This window comes from Peromyscus leucopus, chromosome 7 (genome assembly GCF_004664715.2).
Source record: "Peromyscus leucopus breed LL Stock chromosome 7, UCI_PerLeu_2.1, whole genome shotgun sequence".
Taxonomy (NCBI): Eukaryota; Metazoa; Chordata; class Mammalia; order Rodentia; family Cricetidae; genus Peromyscus; species Peromyscus leucopus.
Genome location: NC_051069.1, coordinates 54,679,127 through 54,693,370, shown reverse-complemented (window position 1 = coordinate 54,693,370; position 14,244 = coordinate 54,679,127). Strand labels below are relative to the sequence as shown.

The 14,244-nt window shown below is 45.2% G+C and overlaps 1 protein-coding gene across 3 annotated transcripts in view; it reads right to left on the bottom strand.

Annotated features, from left to right (window-relative positions):
- Fat3 (FAT atypical cadherin 3) overlaps positions 1-14,244 on the bottom strand; it is a 602,516-nt gene that overhangs the window by 19,885 nt on the left and 568,387 nt on the right. For all 3 annotated transcript variants that reach the window (XR_005091996.1, XM_037207739.1, XM_037207740.1), the window contains exon 22: positions 7,249-7,717. Coding sequence is in view for 2 of the 3 variants with exons in the window: in XM_037207739.1 (XP_037063634.1) it covers positions 7,249-7,717 (469 nt within the window). In the remaining variant the exon portion in view is untranslated. The remainder of the gene's footprint in view (positions 1-7,248; positions 7,718-14,244) is intronic.

Here is a 14,244-nt window from a genome sequence, read left to right as displayed (position 1 = left end):
CCCTTACTCAAAGAAGAACATCTCCAAACCTATTAAATGCAAAAATAGAATTGGAACAAGCAATTAGAGAGCAGATTTGGGTGGTGTAGGCAAATGATCAAGACACTTCCTGTCTTATCCACTTGCCTACTTGTTCTTCAACCCAGTTCACCCAGGTAATGGCCTCAACCTTCTGCTCTTGCTCTATTCATCAGGGCAGATGACCATCACTCTTTGGGTCCACAGTCTTGATAAGAAAACAATGCCCACAGCATTGAGGTGGAAATATTGACAGACGCATGCAAAGTACCCGAGACCTAGAGTTTCATCTGCTGCCATGCTGGCTGAATTACGGCATGACCATGATTTGGGAAACTACTTGGATATGGTGAGGACCTGGGTCCAAGACTGAGTCCGGGCTATTGCCCATCATCTGCATGTGGTCATGTCCAAGATGCTTGACTTCAAAGAACCCCCTTGCTTTTTCTCAACAACCATATTCATGAATTCTCTGCCAGAGAGAACAAGGTTCTGTATTCTAGAAGTCGATGCAGGACACAGGCACCAGGTACTTGGGTGTTGTGCTGTAATTACTGTAGACTCTGAAGTCGCTCTCATCCCCCTGTTGCTTATAAACCCAATAACTGCAGGCAGAGGAGACACGTTTGTCAGTCAGGGGTTTGCCTCACAAATGTGAGGACTTGAGTTTGATCCAAGCCCCAGCAGCACTCTAAAAAGTCCAGCATGATGGTGCATCTTATAATCCCAGCACCCAAGAGGGAAGCAGACATAGGCAGATCCCTGGGGCTCACTGGCTGGTTAACCTAGCCAAGTTATTGAATTTCAGGCCAGAGAGACCTGCTTTCAGAGAGAAGTCAGGTGCGCCACCCATGTTCTCAGGAACTGCAGTGGAGGTAGCCTCTGGCTTCCACTTGCATGCACACTCATGAGCATGTACACGCACCCAAGCATACCCACTCTCTCTGTGTGTTTCTCTCTGACTCATCTCTGTCTCTCTCTGTCTCTGTCTCTCTCCTACTAGCTGAAGCCAGAAAAGGTTTTCAATATGAATTTTAGGCTAAATACTGAGACCCCTAGTCTCTGCAAATCTCAATAAATGTGGGAGATGTTTGTGCATGTGTGTGTGTGTGTGTGTGTGAGAGAGAGAGAGAGGGGGGGGGCGGAGGGATTGAGTTGCTAATCACGGGTGGGATGGTCTAGTTGCTGATTTTGACCTTCATCATTCTAAATTTGACTTTTTTTCTTTTTGCAAGCAATGTGCATTCAATGTTTTAGGAACTCGTGAAATGAAAACTTCTGGAGAGTACTGTGCTGTTCCCAGGACAGGTGGCCCACATTTCAGGTACCGTGTGTTAAGCCAGACCTTGAATAGTTTCCTTGAGGATGTGACAGCCTTTATGTGCCCACAACATGAGGAATATAGTTGAATCTCATCTTCTGGAATATTCTTTTGTGTCTTCACATGACTCAGATCTTTTGAACTTTGCTGTTAGCATGTATTGTTACTAATGCTGTCCAAAAGAACACCAAAAATTGACCAACTTTTTTTTTTTTTTTTTTTAGGAGAAAGTCACACAAAAAAGAAAAACATTTTCCATAAGCTGCAGAATTCGTTCGGGTGATCTCTACTATATGCACACAGCAGACAGACTCTCCCTTCTTGTGCCTCTGCTCAGTGAGCCAGTAGTGGAATCCATGTGGGACAGCAGGGGAAGCAGGCTACTCATGTGGCACCTGCTGGTTACACAACAGCGGCGGACTTAGGACTTAACATGGCTCAGCACACCGAAGCTACTTGACAACGTCTGACACATTGAACTTCCTGACTCCTACAGGAAGGGGAACTAAACACTTCACAAAACAGGGTCCAAGGTAGCAAAGGGGGCTTTATTGCCAAGGACACGTCTGTGTCCATCTCTTTGAATCATCTAAGAGCCCATCATGCAACTTGATAGGCAGAATATTCAAGGTTGCTGAGCATGAGCAGGACAGATAATCCTGTTTTGGTCTTTGAAGATCTCGGAGTAACCTGATTTTGCTGACAAGAGAGTGATACTCCAGGTCTATTCATCTGACTTTCAACTCCTTTCAATGTCCTGTGTCTGTTTACATCTCCTGGCACCCACAGACTACATTCCTGTAGATATAGAACTCTCAGGATCCTCTAGTGTCAGTGGTTCTCAAACTTGAATGTGCGCAGAACCCACCTTGTTAAAACAGAGATGCCTGAATTCCTGTAGATTCTGATACTTAAGGTTTGTGTCTCCTCCCCACTGCCCTTGAATTTCTCTCAGCAAAACATTCAAGAGTTTGCAAGTATAATTTGGTACCCAGCAGAGGGGTCTTCTAATGTGGGTAATGAAGGACAGAGACAAGCAAATGTATTTCCTTTTAAATGAATAATCAAGAGACTCTTCAATAGCAAGACTTCATTTTACCAAGTTTCTTGAGTGATCTGATGTGTCTCAAAGTTGGGGAACCACTATCTATAACACAGTAGGAAACAAGAGCTAGAAGATCCCCCAGACTCCAGGGCACCTGGGAACCCAAAGGTAAAATCAGAACATTGTCTAGGGGGCTTGTTGAGGTACAGACTGAATCAGCAGGTTCAGGTGGGATCTGACTTGCATCTTTCTAGCATCCTCCGTGATGGTGTAGCTTGTCCTGGGACACACTTGAGTAGAGCAAGGAGTAAAATTCTGGCCTCACACTTTCCTATGTATGTGATGCTAGACTTCTTATTTAACTTTGCTGGTCTATTTAATCTGTAAAATGGGAGCAGGCAGTAGAAGGGAAGAATGTTTCCAGAGTATTGAAAAAGTCTTAGTGTATACGCATTTGCAAGGTAAGCAATATTCCAGTACTGTGTACACTCAAACCAGTATCTCCGACCACTGAAAATTGACCCACATTTCCTTTCAGGATTTAGGCGTCCAGTTTCATGCAAAGCTGTCTGAGTGATTGCCTCTGGCCTGGTGACACAGGCTTGGTGCATTTCTTCACTAAATCACAGCTTAGCTTCTGCTGCGTCTCCCCTTAATTGTCTTGAGTTGAGCATGATGAGGCATGGAGAATTGAGCACATCTTATTCAGAATGTGGGTGCTCTCTGGTCTGTGCCCCACCCAATGGGTCTGAAAATGTAAGGGTCAGAACAGGCTCCAGCCAGTCAGCCAGTTCTTCTCCACGGTGGTTGCTGTTTCCAGGTCATATGTATATGTATATATAGAGTTTTAAGACATTACCAAGGGGCAGCCTTCTTTCTGTGGTTGATTTACAGAGTCACATCACAAGCTCGCACTATGTGCTTTGACTCCCCTGGGTTGCTGAGGGTTGCTTCTTGGGCAGGAAGGATTATAAGGCTGGTCAGAGCTGCTGACTATACCATTCCAGGCTAGTAGATGCAACCCTTTGGTCCCTGTGCCAAGGCTTTGGTTGGGTTTGGAGTAGTTGGGAGGAATCCTGAAAAGAAATGTTTCTTGCTGTGGGTTGACTTTATAGATTATTAATGTTCTGGAACAATGTGCCACAGTTTGAGAGGGAGCCTGTTACCAGGAGATCCAGTCTTCCAGTATTGTTCTGTGATCAAGGGGATGGCGATGGTAAATCATGTCCTGGTATTTTATAGTGATCCACAGGAGAGAGTTAAAAAAACAAAAACAAAAACAAACAAACAAAAAAAAACCCAGGTTGGTGTTCCAGTGAACTCTGCCATCAGATTGTCATGTGCAGGGCTTACCTCTAAGGATCTCAGTCTACTTCCTAAATTCAAATGTCCTCTTGGAACACTGCATGCATCCTAGCTTTTGATCTGGGAGCCCAAGACCATGGCTGTGTGGTTAGACCTCTCTGGCAGCCAGAAGGAGTTCATGAGGGTGTGGCTATACTTCATTTCACTGTGCTTTAAAGAAGGCATTTCTTGTAAGTGACTTTATGATTAACTTAATGATTCCATAAATAGGAAATAGAGGCCTTACTTTTGGCTCATTCCTTTCTTGTAACCTGTAGTGGGTAGTCATTCCAGCTTTGATCTGGAAGTTTCAACCCCCATTGCGGCTTCAGTAACTGTCACGCCTACAAGGTGGGGTCAAGAGAGGACCCTGAAGACCTGAGATCTGGATGTGCTGGCTCTCTTGGTTCCTGGACTCTGGACGCTGGAGCTAGACTGAGCAGAGTTCTCCAGAGAACACCGCTGGACTGCGCCACACCTTTCCCAGACCCTGTTACCTATCCCTTCACTTGTAAGTTACCCCACAAAATAAACCTCCCTTTTAACTACGTGGAGTGGCCTTAGTAATTTCACCAATAGTAACCCACCCTCCTAATTTGGCAAAAGGGATTTTTCAGGTAGGAAAAATAAGGACATGACCAAAATGTCCATGATAGGTGCAGAAGAGATGGCCCAGTGGTTAATAGAACCCAAGTTCTATTCCCACTGTCCACATGGCAGCTAACACCTGCCTGCAACGCTGGTTCCAGGGGGTCCTGATGCCCTCTCCTGGCCTCCATAGACACCAGGACTCACATGGTGCAAGACATCCAGGTAGCCAAATCACCCATACGCACAAAATAAAACAACAAAAATAATCTTTTAAAAATGCCTGTGATACTAATAGAAAATGGAGGGAAGAAAATAGAGCCTTTCTTTGAGGCCAAGGCCTCATCTTTACAGCCAGGAGGCCAGCAGGCCCCTCCTTACATACTGGAAGAGGACCTCTGACATTCTTATTTGGTGGCTCCACTTGGAGCCATGCTTCCAGAACCAGGTTCTCTCAACCAGGCTTGGAGTGGCTTGTGGGATGACTGTCCCTGTGGGGGCCTCCTCACACCAGCAGAGTAGCGGGATTGAGGCAGGGCAGTGATGTTGATGGATGTGAGAGAAGACGCATGATCATTTTAGAAAAGCATATGCTCTTATGTGCAACGAGAAGACTGGAGATGACAAGAGACTACATCGTCTTGGAAGGAAGAGGAGCTGAGGAGCCCAGACTTAAGAAGAAGGCCCTAGCATAGAAGAAGTAGAACATGGGGGAGCAAAGAGAGATGGTTTGCATCATATACAGCAAGTCTGACCTTTAGGGCGGGCAAGGAAAGAGTTGGTAAGCAGTTCAGCTGGCGGAACGCACGAGACCCTGGTTTGCTCCCCAGTGCCTTGGACACTGAGTGTGGTGATGATGCATGCCTGGAATCCTAGTGCTTGCAAGGCAGAGGCAGGAAGGTCAAAAATCTAAGACCATCCTTGGTTGCACATTAAATTTGAAGCTGTCCTAGGATATATGATACCCTGTTTCAATGAAACAAAACAGAACAAAACAGAAAAAAAAACTGGTGTTTCTCAGTGGAGCCCAAGAGCCATTTAGTTATATAACATACCTGCTCTGAGTACTTAGCTAAAGGATTTTGTGGCAGTTAAAAATGTACCCTACTGAGCCAAATTCCCCTTTGTTCAGTGACTATTATTATTTTAAAGATAACCCTCTATGGAAGACCATGGATTTGCCAGGAAAAACAATGTCCTGACATGGTTCAAGTATATTACAATTTGTGGCTGCGTACCCAGGATTTGACATGGCGTGGTGTTCCATTTCAACCCAATTTAATTATATGGCCCTTTCATAAATTGTCAGTGGCTCACACTGGTAGGGTTTTTTTTTTTTTTTTTGCCTCATGAAAAACTGGCCATGATTTGTCATAAGGGGCTGGTTTACAGAGCAGCTAGTGGAGAGGTACTGCCCATCATTCGGGAATTATGGAGCCATAACCACCCTCTATTTACATAGACTGCTGAGACAGTAAAAACAGCAAATAGATTTCTTAAATTGAGACTGTAGAAAGTCCCCCCAGGGCACGGGGCCCTCGTTGTGACAGTGACATGTCTGAGTCTGAACAGCTTTGCTGTCTGTGTTCCTGCACCACATCGTTCCATGGACAGTTTAGAACATTCTAATAATAAAATGGACTCTAAATTCAGAGCCAGTCTGCACGAAACATAGATGCCAATGCCGAGCAGTCTCAAATGATTGTGAAGAATGTTTAAATCTGCTACTCAGATGGCTGCTGAGTAGCTCTGCAAAGGGCTGGAGGGGACCAGCTGGGCTGCTGAGAGGTGGCAAGGCCCAGCCAGGAGGAAGTCTGACCTTGTGGACCACCACAAAGATCCTGCACCTATGTGGAGCAGCGGATTCTTAGATCTCAGGCTCCTGGGCCTTCAACAACTATAGAGATGCTCTGTGGCTCTGTGACCCCTCTTTCCTCCTTCATTTCCTCCCTTTACCTCCCATCTCTTTCCTGCTCTTTCTCCTTTCCCCTTGAGGATATACCTGGGGAAGATGTGACTAGAAAAGACCATTCTGCTTACCCCTGACTGGCTCCCCTCCTGAGATTCTCTGTATATTTTCATCTCTCTCTCTCTCTCTCTCTCTCTCTCTCTCTCTCTCTCTCTCTCTCTCTGTGTGTGTGTGTGTGTGTGCACGTTCATGTGTGATTAGGAGGGTATAGAGGACATCCCTAGGAGTTATTTTTTTTTAGACACTTCCCACCTTTTCTGTTTTGGAGACAGGGTCTTCTCCAGCCTGGAACCCACCATGTAGGCTAGACTGGCTGGCTATTGAGCCCCAGGGCTCACCTGTCTCCACCTTCCCAGTGCTGGGGTTTTAGGTGCACATCACTGTGGCTAGCTTTTGATACATGGCTCCTAGAGATACAACTCAGATTTTCACAGTTGCAAGTCAAGCACTGACTGACTGGGGTATCCTCCAGCTCCCTCTCCTTTGCTTTGACTCCTTGTGTCTTTGTAGAGTTCAGAATACAGCTGTTTTCAAGACACATCTCAAAAGCATGCTCCATAACCGTTAACTCTTGATTCTCATCCCAGCAAGGCAAGTTCACATTCCTCTGCCCACTTTAGTTGCTGGTAAAGTTATATCCAAGCCTGATTAGCAGCTCAGTCAGTGCAGTGACACCAGGCAGCCTTCTGCAGTGACAGCAGGTGGCTTCTGAAGTCACTCACACCTTATAGGGAGCTGAAGTCTCCAGGGGTGTGGGCTGTGCAGGGAAGAGGTGGTGGCATCCAGTTACTGCCTAACCTGCATACTCTGCTACTGCTTCTGCAGCACAGAGGAGTCAGAAGCAGATGAGCATCCTCTCCAGGAGGATCCTGGGGAAGGTGGGAGGTGCTGGTTGTGAGGGTGAGCCTCCCAACAGGTGCATGCCCTCCCCTCCTCTAAGAGCCTGCACACAGGTTCACTCACCGCCAGAGGGTAGGCCGCTGCAGCTGCCCCCGTGCAGACAGGGGCTGCGTTGGCATGCATCCGGGTAGAGCACACAGCCCAGCTTCAACTCTGTCAGACCCACGACCTCGGCGAAGCTGCTGCGCTTGTTTTGGAGGGGCAGCTCGTTGTGATTAAGCACCACGGAGTCCAGGCAACCCTGGAAGCCACCGAGGACCTGTGTGACTCGCGTGTCCGTCAGACTGCGGATGTTATCCGCCTGTACCAGGGCACCAAAGAAGATGGCACTGTCGGTGCTTAGTGTCTGGAAGTACAGGGGTGCCCTGCGCCGCTCCACATAGCTGTCGTCCAGGGCCAGGCTGGTGAAATTGCGATTGAGCTCCAGGAAGACTGAGTGCCAGCTCCCATCGTTGACAGCGCGGCTGGAGATGCCTAGGATCCCAGGGCCATTGCCACAGTCCAGCTGGAACCACAGCTTGCCTTCCACAATCTGTGTGGGAAGAAATGCAGAGCCCCCTTGAGTCTAGCTCCCAAATGCTGCGATCCCAACAGGGCAGATGTTCCATCCAGGCCTGAGTTTGCATCTGTGTGAACTAAGCCCTCAGCTGTCTACCAGGAAAACACAGGCCTAACACTTCTCAGATCTTCTGGCTACCCATCATAGGGACAGCCAGGAAGCTCACAGTGGTATTTAAGAAAGTTTTTAACAACGGATCGTCCCCCCTTTAAGACCTACTGGGATAACTTTTTGTTTCTGCACCACTCTCTATCACAGGAATGATTTCCATCAACTCACCAATATTCACTGCACACTCATCATGTCATAGGCAATAAACTAAGCAATCTACCCAGACCTTCTGGGGCTCACTAATCCAGTGGGGGAACATCACATGTTTAATTGGTACAGACATACTCCCCAGATAAATTTGCAAGAGTATGATGTGGGGGAGAGAAGAGGACAGATAGAAGCAAAGGCTTCCTTGTGGCCAGCTTTGTGTGGACTTTGGATTTTTAAACTCTCTATAATAAAACTGATGTAATTCTTAAGCCCATCTTTTCCTGTGCTGTTCACCATATAGACAAGAGGCGCTCCCAGACTGTCCAGGCTTGGCTACTGCATACAGCAGAGCTGTCCAACCTTTTGTCTTCCCTGGACCACGCTGTGTGGAGAAGGATTATTTGGGGCCACATATTAAATTCATGGGTGTCTAACTCAGCCCACCATATGGTTTGCAAAATAATACAAACATTTATTCTGAGTGACACTGGGACATAGTTTTGTCATCTATAAAAGCACGAAGTTCATGCTTTTAAAAACTACACAATTAAGTTATAAAGTGAAAATCACAGATAATCTAATAACATTTAAATGAGTTTATAATTTTGTGTTGAGCTGCATTCAAATTATATTAGGGTGCACTGGTTTGGAGTCCTGGCTTAGTGCTTATACATATTTAACAACAAGACCTTCTGGTCAACTGTTTGCACTTTGGGGGTGTTCCAATCCCTTGTCAGGGTACTACAGGGGAGACATGCCTGCTTTAGACATGGTGTTCACCACATCCCCTGGAGGCTAACACCAAAGAGCATTGCCTATAGGTGAGAAGGCTGTATCATCGAAGGATCCTAGCTGGCAGACAGCAGGGCTCTTCAACATCCATGTAGACCCAGACTGTGCTGCTGTTGAGATGGCCTTTGACCCTTGCTGCTCCACTGTGGACTGTGTTTCTTAGAAATCCTATGTGGCATCAGGATTAAGGAATTGAGAGCTAGGCCCCCATGTGGCCAAGCTTAAATTTGGCCACTAAGGGACTCACAGCTGGGCACTGAGAGACAAAAGCCTCTAGATCTAGAAAATGATTCTGTGGAGTCCAGTGTCCCAATGTGAATGGGATGGAGGTGGTCTGTCTGTCTTGAGATGCTGACACCTGCATTTCTGTATACAGCATAGACTCTCGTCAAGAGAAAAAGTAGAAAGGAAAAGTGGAAATAAAAGACCAACATGGACACACCTTCCATGTCGCCAGCAGCTAAAGAAATAAAATGTTAAATGAATTTTTAGAAATGAGCCAAGCTGGTCTTTGCATGGTGTGTTTTACTTGTGAAAGAACCAGTGGCTTCTGCAGCACACTCACACTCACTAACGTAGTGGTTTCTGCAGCACACTCACCCTCACAAACATAGTGGTTTCTGTAGCATACTCACCCTCACAAACATAGTGGCTTCTGCAGCACACTCACCCTCACAAACATAGTGGTTTCTGTAGCACACTCACCCTCACAAACATAGTGCTTCTGCAGCACACTCACCCCACAACATAGTGGTTTCTGTAGCACACTCACCCTCACAAACATAGTGGCTTCTGCAGCACACTCACCCTCACAAACATAGTGGTTTCTGTAGCACACTCACCCTCACAAACATAGTGGCTTCTGCAGCACACTCACCCTCACAAACATAGTTGTTTCTGTAGCACACTCACAAACATCCTGTTTCAGAAAGGCCCACAGCCAAACAACCTAGTGACTCTCATGTCTGCGTTGTGACTCCATGGATTTTTTCTCACCTGCAAGTCAGGGTCATAGATGCATGCCCCCAAAACACTGGGAGCCCGGAGAGCAGGGCAGAGCCAGGGACTCAGAGGATGCAGAACTTAACTCCAGGTCTGCCTGTACCACCCCGCTCTCTAGAAAGCATGGCTCTACCTCAGTGGGTTTGGAATTAGAGAACAGAGAGATGTGTCATGGTGTCTGCTGCACAATGGCTGGCCACATCACACATGAAGTGTGTGTGCACTCACCAGCATAAACACACACACACACACACACACACACACACACACACACACACACACACTGCTCTGTAGTATATGTGTTTGGATGTGAAAGGGCTGAAAACAAACATTTATTTCCAGAGAGCTTTCACTCATAAACATATGCAATTGCTGGTTTTTGTTGTTGTTTAGCAAAATAGGCCGAATGGCTATTGTAAGTCACAGCAAACTTTCTTAAGTGACAATGCACAGATAACATTCACATCTGTATTTGAGTGTAGGTAATAAAGTGATAGAACACAGCTTTGGAGACACCTTCTTCTGCAGCAGCCCATCTGCTGCTTTTTGCCCCATGGCTACAGAACACTGTCCCCAGTCTGTCATGGAAAAATTGGTGGTGAAGGTGTAGTTCACTTAAGTGTTCAATTAACATATTACTTGGTTCATTCCCTTCCCCCATCACTACCAATTGCCTGTGTGTAATAACCAGAAAAAACTGACATGAGTCTGATACATCCACACACATAAAATTTTTGCAGCTAAGGAACTAAAACTATCGCCTGTGAATACTGAACACAGCTAAGTAACCCTGCCCTTTTTATAACATAACAGCAGCAGCATCGTCAAGCGAAAGAAGCTAGGTGCCTACAGTTTCACTTTTTTCCGAAGAGACATCACCTGCATCTTTATGATTCTAGGCATTTTGAACCTTCTGGTTTGTTGCTATGACACTCTAGAATACTGGTGCCCAAAGCTACCCTGTGAAAAGTTAATAACAGTAGGTATGTTATGCCAGAGAGATAGAATACTTCCTTCTCTTTGAAGTATCTGAGTCATCTTCACATGGGAAAACTATACTCTAATAGTAGTTAATTTTCTCTGTCTGCCAAGTTTTAAAGTATTTTTCTTTGCAAAAGACAAGCTTCCTCAAATCAGAGCACCAGTGAGACGTTGCAGTGGAGACTGAAGTGTGTCTGAGCTGCAAAGATCTGTAGTCATGCTACTGAAATGGCTTATTGCTTGGGCAGGTGGGTGATTTTTTTCAGTGATATTCATAATTCAGAGAAAGGTAGATGCCCTTATGTCATAAAACATCTACATCTTCAGAGTTGTGTGAAATCAATGGTGTGCTTTGATCAATTTCAATGACTAGGGCATTAAGAGACAAGAGATCAGATCCATAAAAGTAATTTTCGTAGTAAAGGATTTTGAGTAGAAATTATTAAATTATGAGTCTTGTAGCATGGGACTGTTTGTCAGAGGGCTGTGTTAGCTAGCTTTATCATTGATGTGACCAAAATATTTTATAGAAACAGCACAGGGGAGGATTTAGTCTTCAGTTTGCACTTTGATGGGCCCCAGTCCATCCTATCCAGGCAGGTGTGACAGGGGAACAGGACAACTCCCATCTTGGTGGCCAAGAAGCAGAAGAAATGTGGAGTTGGAAAGGGGTCACCCACATTTAAGGTAAGTCCTTCTTTCTCAGTTAATTATCTCTGGAAGCCTCTCACAGCCATATCTAGATGTGTTCCTCACCCATCTCCTAAGTATATCTAAATCTAATCAAGGTCTCAATTAAGATCAATCATCACAAGGGTCATTAAGTAATCTCTGGAAAGGATATCCTTCAATCATGTATTTTCAAAGCCACTTAATGGGCATCAGACATGCCCATATTTTAAGAAAAAAATAATTGCATGAAGGAATAAATAAATGGGCGGATGCTCCTCTTCTTAACTCCTGACGTGCTTCTAACCTCTTCACCTGTCACACTCACTGTGGAGTAGTTATTACTTGTTAAGTCAAAAAATGCTTCCAAGTCTCAGTCTTCTCACAGGCAGACATGGGCACCGTCTTTAGGGAGTGGGTAAGAATCAGAAAGACACATATGTGAAAACACTCTACAAGTTTCTGCAGTCCATGATGGAAAGACCCGCCCACATCACCTACAAAAGTACTCTGTCTTTCTTTCAGTTTGGGGGGTATCAAGCCAAGTCTGAGACTAATTTGATTAAAGGACTTATTGACAGATTACATTCCTAAATATTTTTTATATTTAAGAACATTTCTACATCAGCCACCCGAGTTTCCGTCTGCTTTCCAGTTGGTGCCAGAAGGTCTGATGCCAGCACAAAGAGCTGCTCTGATTCGTCCTCATGTCTGCTCTGGAAATCTGACACTTTACTTTAACAGGCATGAGGGGGACACAGACCCTTCTTACTCTGTGGCTTTGGTTTCCAGGAAGCTCAGAAGTGGGTTTGTGCTCAACTAATGTATTTTCTATGATTTTTTTCAATCATGATATTTTACTTTTTTTTTCACGTCATTGATTGCATTGTAACCTTTTCTTTTCATGTCAATGGTGCTTCGATTTTTATTGCATTTGTGTGTTTATGGTAAGTCTCAAATCTCTTTTAGAAGTCAGAATAGTAATGGGAGACAGAAAGACAAGTGCTTTTCACTGAGGCCAGGATACAGTGACACTTCTGTCCACCAAGTTTTTTGTATTTCCTGACCACCATGCAACTCTTTACCACGTGCCAGGGGATGCTCTCTGGCCCCTGTTGTCTTAAATACATTTCTACAGAACACACTCTGCTCGAGAAACACGGGCAACAAGGAGGTGCAGTTTAGGCCAGCATTTCATTTTTGTGGCTGAAGCAAAGCACAGGGTGCACATTGTACCTAAAGCCAATGACATTAAATCTCCCATGAGGCTCTGTGTTCAGCAAGTCCCCTACAAAGATACTCCTGGCAACATGGATGACTATCTGCCCCAGTTCAATACGGTTGCCTCCTGCTGTTGGCAAATTCAGCATGTGAGAGAGAGAGAGAGAGAGAGAGAGAGAGAGAGAGAGAGAGAGAGAGAGAGAGAGAGAGAGAGAGATGACAGTCCACAACCCCATGGCATTCACTCACAGAGAGTCTCTTCAGACAGCAATTGGCCTTAGATTATTGGAATTCATTTTTAGGAATTCAATTATCCAACTTCAGAAACACATTTGTCTCGTGAGGTATCTATCATACACACGCATGGTGAGTGCTCCCTCAGGGGTTTACTTTTCTTTTCTGTCCCCAGAGAGGTGCACCCATAACATACTTGCCAGGGACGGACAAATGGCAAGACTCAGTTTAGGATCAAGTCATCCTTATTTGATATTCTGTTCCCTCTCAAGTTTAGTGCTGTACAGAGATTATCTAACAGCAAATATTGGCATTACAGTAATCCATTAGAGCTTAAGAGAGGTGAGGGAAGGCCAGAGACACCAGGTCCTGGCAGCTCTGACAGGTTCCTTCCCATTACATGTCTAGCTGTTCTTGTTTGATGGTCAGCTTCCACTGGGCAAGCTCTGAAGACTTCTAAGAGACCGAGCAATAATAGAGTGACTGAAATATAACCCCCAAGCACAGATCAGGGGAAGCATATTTCTCCCACACTCTCATGCCTACACACTGGATCTGGTCTTCTCTTATCCCCCAGACCCAAAAGCTAGGTCTGGTCTAAAGATGTGCAGCATGTAATCTGTGATCCTTTGAGCGGGAATGTCAAGAAGAGCTGAGGAGAGCTTTGAGGCAAAGAGCAGAGGGTGGGAGATACCGCACTGTGGAGTCAGGCCTCGATGCTCAGTAACTGAGCTACCTTGGGTGAATACATAAAACTCTCTGGATTGTTCTTCTTGATCAGGTAAGTGGGGATAATATGTCCATAGCAGACTTATATTAAATTTAAAATTAGAAAGATACAGATACATTTGTTAGTATTCTTAGTGTAATCATGAAGGCACTTGAAATCCCAAGTTGCATACAAATGCCAGATTTATTTTAAATGAAATTTGTCTGCTTTAGGCAAACTTCTGAGGTCAGGAAATGATTTAAAAATTGGGTGACTTGGGTTATAATAGGATATGTGGAATATTTGTGCCCACGATCTCCTAGTTCCTCCCTGAGTAACAGTGTAGCTAGCCCGAGTGTGAAGAACATGTGGTGAACATGGACAGTCAGCCTGTTAAAGGATTAGCTTTGCCATGGGATTAATAGAGAGATCTGTCCTAATGAACTATGGAGTGATTGGAATATAAGGGAGGAGCGTGCGTATTCAAGCCCTTTCTATAGGGAGATGTCTCCACCAGCCAGTTTGAAAATACAGCTACTAGAAAGAAATAGGATGCCAGCACACTTTCCAACCCTGTTGCTCTTTCTTTTGTCCTGAAGTCTGTTCTGGTCTTCTAAACAGACAAGACAAT